At 58.8% G+C, this 6610-nt stretch overlaps 2 protein-coding genes across 2 annotated transcripts in view; both read right to left on the bottom strand.

Annotated features, from left to right (window-relative positions):
* Window positions 1–912, bottom strand: part of VWA1 (von Willebrand factor A domain containing 1) — a 6480-nt gene extending 5568 nt beyond the window's left edge. The window contains 3 exon segments of the mRNA XM_010850221.1: window positions 446–452; window positions 627–682; window positions 828–912. Coding sequence (XP_010848523.1) covers window positions 446–452; window positions 627–682; window positions 828–912 — 148 coding nt within the window.
* Window positions 913–4653: 3741 nt separating this feature from the next.
* Window positions 4654–6610, bottom strand: part of TMEM88B (transmembrane protein 88B) — a 3377-nt gene continuing 1420 nt past the window's right edge. The window contains exon 2 of the mRNA XM_010850001.1: window positions 4654–6586. Coding sequence (XP_010848303.1) covers window positions 6362–6586 — 225 coding nt within the window. The 3' untranslated portion in view covers window positions 4654–6361. The remainder of the gene's footprint in view (window positions 6587–6610) is intronic.

The raw sequence follows: 6610 nt of genomic DNA on the forward strand, positions 1-6610 counted from the left end.
GGCGCGCGCGCGCTGCCCCGCGTCCGGAGGAGCATAGGCTCTGCGGAGGCGCACGCTCGCGAGGCCCAGGCGCGCGGCCACACGCTCCATTCATACGCGCGTGGCATGTTTATGTGTATACACATAACTCTTCGGTCTCCCTTTGGGCTGTAAGGCCTTGGGGTCTGCCCTGCTTCTATCCCCTGCCCCCTTCCCCAGCCAGGAGCAGAGCAGGGAGCCACCAAGCTGTATCATGTATCCTCAGCGCTGGGAGTCCCTGAAGCCAAGTCCAAGAGAGCCCCAGGAGGTGTTAGAGTGTGAGGGTGACACCAAACACAAGGCTTGGGAAGGGGAAGGTGTATGAAAACAAAGATCAGGAGGGCAGAACTTAGAACGTTGGGAGAGGAGAAAAAACCTCAGACATTCAAGGAGGGGTTTCTGAGGGGGCACAAAGATCCCACCTCACCAGGCTTCTTGGAGGAAGAGGCATACAGCTGAGGGTGGCTGATTCAGGCCTGTCGTATGTGACCACGTGGGGCCTATAGCTGTCCCCAATAAGAGGCTCAGGGCCAGGGCTGAGGCCAAACTCCAGGACTGGGGCTAGACCCTCCTCAGCAGTGCACTGGGGAAGCCCTCCAGGGACTCACTGTGACCAGGAACCTTGCAGCTCGGATCTTGGCTGGACCAGAGCAGAGGTGGCTGCCTGCAGGGGGCATCCTGAGGGACACTCAGCCCTCCCCCCTACCCACTCCAGGGCAAATTCCTTGCCCTCAGGTGAGGCAAGGCCGACAGAGTCCCATGGGCCGGACTGCCCTCCTCCCTCCTAAGATGCCTTCCTGTGGGGTCACCACTGTCCTGTCCCAGCCACTCCTCTCTGAGGAGCTCGGTGCAGGGTGGCGGGGCACAGGTCCGCATGGGGAGGCGGCAGGCCATCTCTGCCAGGATGTCCCCTCCCTTCCCCCCTGTCAGGAGGTGCTCAGCCCGGAGGACGGATGAAACTCAATGGTTTTCCTTCCTCCCTTTCTGTCAGGTGAGACGCCAGGCTGTGAGACAGGCTGGAGCTCTGACTTTGTCTAAAAAAGGAAGCAGCTCAGCTGAGCCTGAGTAGCTGGGGCAGGAACAAGCGAGAACTGTGTCCCTGCCACACCCCCCCTTGCCGGGAATCTTGGCAGTGACGGGGCTGGCTCAGCTCCACAGACCTCAGGCCTCAGCTAGGACCAGAGGCTGCATGGTGTTTCCGCCTGGGCCCCGGGAGCAACAGTGGGCTTGAACCCCCAAAGTTCAGGGTGTACTGCCCAGAAGGACGGCTCCTGGCCCCCAGCCCTCCAGCAGATGAGGCTGACCAGGGCTGCTCTGGGTATGGGGCCGTGAGAGGAGGCAGCTGAAGACAATCTGAGGGCCCAGCGGGGGACTGACCCAAGTACACGCATGCAGACACAACTTGGCTCATCCTTCACCTTGCTGGGCACCCACTAGCAGGGCACCAGGCCATGCTGGATCTGCCTTGTGGCCTCCCCACTCGTGGCCAGCGGTGGGCCCAGAGTCACACCTCGGCCGTGCTGCTGGGCTAACAGGGAAGTTTCCCTTCTGGAAAAATTGAGCTGCTCTTCTTGGCCACTACTCAAGCCCTTGAGGAAGCAGGCATCCTCCTCCCTTCAGCTCTCCATCAGAGGGAGAAAGGACAGGGGACCTGGCCTCGGCAGTGGTGACAAGGGCCTCTTGCCAGCCTTAGCTGAGCTCAGACACCTGCTTTGGCTGAGAGCCCCTCCTGATGCTCATGCTGAGCTCTGACTTGATCCCCGAGAGACTAAGACCATCCCACCCTCACTGGGTCAGCTCTGTCCTTCAGGCCCCCTGATCTGCCCTGTGGCTCAGCTGGTTCTACCACCCCTGCTGTTAGCATCATGGAGAGTCTCCTTTACCCTGCGGAGACATGGGCAGACAAAGATTCCTAGGGAACGTGGGGGTCAGCCAGGGGTGTGTAGTAGTCCAGGCCAGGGCTGGGCCTGAGGCAGGCACCAGAGGAAGCACAAATATAATGGCCTGGAAACCTCCTCTCTGAAGGAAGACAGGCCTGGGGGCAGGAGGGGCAGAGAAGGACCAGAGGGGGCCAGGACACAGCTGGCCCCAGTCCATGCCTCTCCCTCCACCGGAGCCAGCCCCTGCCTGACCCAGGTGTCCTGGGAACGAGGAGGAGGGACAGGGAGTCCCCATTCGTCACTTCCTAGAACTCGCCCACCATGCCTGTCAGTCCACAGGCAGATGGATGGGGATCCACAAAACCCAGGGACAACATTGCTCTCCAAGGCACTGCCCCTGCCCCCAGCCAGTTCACGGGAATGCGCCCTCCTCCACACCATCCACGCCTACTCAGAGAAGAAGGGCCTTTTGTCCCCAGCTAGCTGTGGTCATGTTGACCCCAGGGAAAAGGGCAGCTCCCGGGGCCTCTGACCCCAGCCTAGAGCCTGAGGGGCAGAGTGGCCTGGCCCCACCCCATTCCGTGGGGGTGCCTGTGCTGCTGGTTTTCACGTCAGTTGTATCTCACATAGGCACCCACACATGCTGGGAGACACAAAAACTGGAAGTGGGGGGCAGCTCCTGTGGGCCTGGAATGAGTGGCCAAGCTCAAGGCCCCCTGACCACACCCAGCAGTCGGAAGAGCAGAGGGAGGGGGTGGCCTACCACCACTCGCCCTGCTGCCCCACCCACACATTCTTTTAGACTCAACCTGCCTGTTTGTGGTCAGGGACATGCCAGGGCCTGAGGGCCAGTCCTGGGGGTCTGACTGTCCCATTGTTTCACTTCCTAAGTGCCCCAGCCTGTCCCTTGTGGCCCCAGAGACAACCCCTACCCAATCTTTCAGCCAGCGACACCCAGGGTGGCAAGTGGGCAGCCTGGTCACAGGGTGGGTGCCAACCCATCTGCACTCATCCTTCATCTCCATGATGGGCCCAGTCACATGACAGACTCTGCCCTGGGGACGTGCAGGCCCTGGGCACAGCCCATGTCCTCCAAGCCCTGCCAAGCTAGAAGAGGGATGGGAAGTGGCAAGCTTGCCAAAATGCGTGTCTACTCATTTTTCCTCTTGGATGATAGCGTCATGTCAGAGCAGGTGGGCAGGAGCTAAAGGAAGTACCAGGGCTCCGGGATGAGGGCCTGCCAGTATGTATGAGGGCAGTAAGGAGGCCTGGGAGGCAGAAGGGCAATGGCAGTGTTCATGGGGGAGGCAAGAGCCCAGGGGGAGGGTGATATCAGGCCTTGTAGACTAGAGGCAGAAGGTCAGAGCTTGGAGGCAGAAAGGCAGGAGGGCATCCAGTTGTTCCTGGGTTTTCAGCCTGTGCAAGAACTGCACAGTGGTGCCCTTCATGAGGTGAGACCCTCCTCCCTAGTTTGGGTTCCCTGTTCTGGAAACTTCTGCAACAGGGAGTGACCACCATGCCCTGTCTCAGCCCCAAGCAGGGTCCTGGCAGGCTTGTGTGGGGAAGGAGAGAGCAGGGAAGGACAGATTTGTGTCCATACCTTGGTATGGGGGCTCCTCAGGGGTGAGAGTGAGGCCCTGGGGCAGGGGGAGGGACCTCAGGCCCCAGAGCCAGCAGGGAGCTCTGCCTAGTCCTCCCCAGCCCACCCACCACAGCTCAGTTTCTGGCTGACATGCCTGCGTGGGGGCAGGGCTCACAACTGTCACAGGGGGCCGGTTGTGAGGACAGAAGGGGCCCCTCCTAGCTGCTCACCACTCAGGGTGTGCCTGCAGACACCTGAGTTGCCAGGAAATACTTTGTGAATGAATACACGGCCCTGGGCAGATCAGGAAACCTCACAAAGCCCAGACTCTACACCTGTGGGGTCTGGAAAAAACCCCCGCCAGGAGTGTGAGGGCCGGTAGACAGAATGTAGGCACACCCTCACACGCACACACATGTATACCCATACACAATGCACACGCACACGCACCCACGGCCAGGTGCACAATGGCTGGGCAAGGGCCAGGGTGCTTGCAGAGATTTTTTTTTTCCCAAAGTGAGGGTCTCATCTTGGCCCACCCAGTAGCTCACAGCCTCTACCCTCTACTTTCCCCACCCTGACAGCTAATGCCCCAAAGCAGACCACTAGGCTCCTCCATCAACCTTCCACAGCCCCCAACAAGCGTTCCTTTTGTGAGTGGGTGGTAGTTAGAGCTGAGGCAGGCTGTCCCCGGGGCCAGCTGGAGGCCATGTGGGGCTTGGGTAGGCCTGGGAAGCCAGGATCCACCTTCTGAAAGGCAGCTCAGCAGCTGAGCTCCCCAGGGTGGCCTCCCCACCCCCACCAAGCCCAGCTGTTGTTTTGATGACTCCAGGGCCAGGCGGATCCTCAGGAGAGCCCTTATCCTCAACGCTTGGCCAGAGCAGCCCGACCCTAGGCAGGAGGGGGAGGGCGGTCTCAGACCAGGAAAGCTCTCCTTGGGCATGGGGCAGCCAGCCAGGCTCCCGTGTGACTGGCCACAGACAATTGGAAAACCCCAAGGACTCCTGCTGGACCTGAGCCAGGCCCGCTCCGGGCCCTGTTCAAGCCACAGCTGAGCCTCAACCTTGGGCACATCTGGACCCTGGTCTCCTGGTCACAGGTGGAGTCCTGCTGGCAACAGAGTGTGCTAGGACCTTCCCAAGGTCTTCCAGCTATTACTAGATTCTGGACAAATTACAACAAACACATCTTTAATACACTGCTGGGCTTACAAGGAAGTAGATCTCTCCAAGCCCCCTCCCCTCCAAGAAACACTAAAAAGAAGTATATAAATAAACAAACTGAAGAATAGTGAACAGAAACCAGGATGCTGAAGTGAAACAAACAGGAAAGCAGAGAATTCCCTGAACACAGGATGGAGACCCACACCACATGAGGGCCACAGGCCCACGTGCATGGTAGGCTACCAACCAGGTCCCTAATAGGGACACAGGCTGGGCACGCCTCACAAGGGCATCCTCTCTGGAGGGACATGGCTGCAGAATTTTCACAGGTGTGGGCTGACGCTTACCAAGTACAAACATCAAAGAAACAACATGCAATTACTGAGTCAGCAGAAACAACAAATAACAGATTTAGACCCCAAGGCAAAGGAAGTGTAGTTGCTAAGTGCAGACTATAAAATAACTGTGTGAAATGTTCCTGCTGGAATCCAAAACACAACCATGCACCAAGAGACCATCAAAATGATCAGATGTGAATAAGAAATTAGTAGTATAACTTTTGAGCTTCCCAGGTGGCGCTAGTGGTAAACAACCTACCTGCCAATGCAGGAGACCTAAGAGACATGGGTTCGATCCCTGGGTCGGGAAGATCCCCTGGAGCAGGGCATGGCAACCCACTACAGTATTCATGCCTGGAGAATCCCATGGACAGAGGAGCCTGGCAGGCTAGTGTTCCCAGGGTCGCAAAGAGCTGGACGCGATTTAGCACACAGACAGTATAACTTGTAGATGTGCGTTTAGTCGCTCGGTCGTGTCCGACTCTTCCGGACTCCATAGACCCTAGCCCGCTAGGCTCTTTTTGGATAGGAGGACAATCAGCAGATTGGACACAACCAGTGCTTAGTGAACTATTAGAGGAAGACGAGGAAATTGCCCAAAACACGTGCAGCACAAGGAGACAAGAAGGAAGACACAGAAGAGAAATGAACTGACAGGAAGTATTAATGCAGTAGGTGTTTCCCAAGAAAGAATATGTGGAATGAATGAGGCAGAATTGAAGAAATAATGGTTGAGAATCCTGCACTACTGATGAAAGATGTGAATCCCTAGGAACGGGAAACAAACACAGTGTGTACCAAAGGAATAAACCAGAAACATGCTTGAAAGCAAAACACACAAAAGACGGAAAATATCTTAAAATTAGAGGAACTGACAGAGCCCTTGCTCTAAGCTGATGCAGGCCTCCGGCTGAGCCCTGCACACTCCGCTGCTCTGGCTGTTGAACCTCTGTAACCGTGGAGTGTGGAAGTCTCCGGAGCAAGCCTCCCCAGCTCTACAACTCGCTGACCAGACGGCGGCCCACAGGGTCTGCCCGTTGTCGGGGCACAGGAGCCTTGGGCAGTCCCAGAGGCAGAAGCCAGGAAGGCCGCTTTTCTCAGAGTCTGGCCTCGCGCCCCTTCTCTGAGGGCCATCTCCCTGCTCCCTGGGGGGCGTCCCAGCCTCTCGGCTGCTGCGGGGAGTGCGGGGTCGGGCGAGGGTGGGGAAGGGCCGCTCAGTTCCGGGGGAGTCCGGTGCCACCTCGCGGCACGTCTGAGCACTGCGGTCGCGCTTGCCGGGCAGGGATTTGAACGCAGACCCTTGAGCTCGCCAGCCTGGGGCCACTGATGGGGGACACAGGGTAGTTCGAGGGCCTCCGGGATTTGAAGAGGCTTCTGGGGTCACACCCAGGCGCAGAGCTGCTTCTCCCCGTCGGACTGGCGGTGGGGTCCGGGGCTCCAAGTAGGGGGCGGCAGCAGCGAGTGGAGGCGTCGTGCCAGGCGGGCGCGAGCGGCCGAGGCGAGCACCAGCAGCGGAGGCAGCGAGAGGAAGCCCAACACGATGACTGCCGCGGAGCCGCGGTCGGACAGCAGCGCGCGGCACGCGGGGCGGGGCGCCGGGTGGACCTGAGAACCGGGCGGATGGTCAGG

The sequence above is a fragment of the Bison bison genome, unplaced genomic scaffold (assembly GCF_000754665.1).
Source record: "Bison bison bison isolate TAMUID 2011002044 unplaced genomic scaffold, Bison_UMD1.0 scf7180017864289, whole genome shotgun sequence".
Lineage (NCBI taxonomy): Eukaryota > Metazoa > Chordata > Mammalia > Artiodactyla > Bovidae > Bison > Bison bison.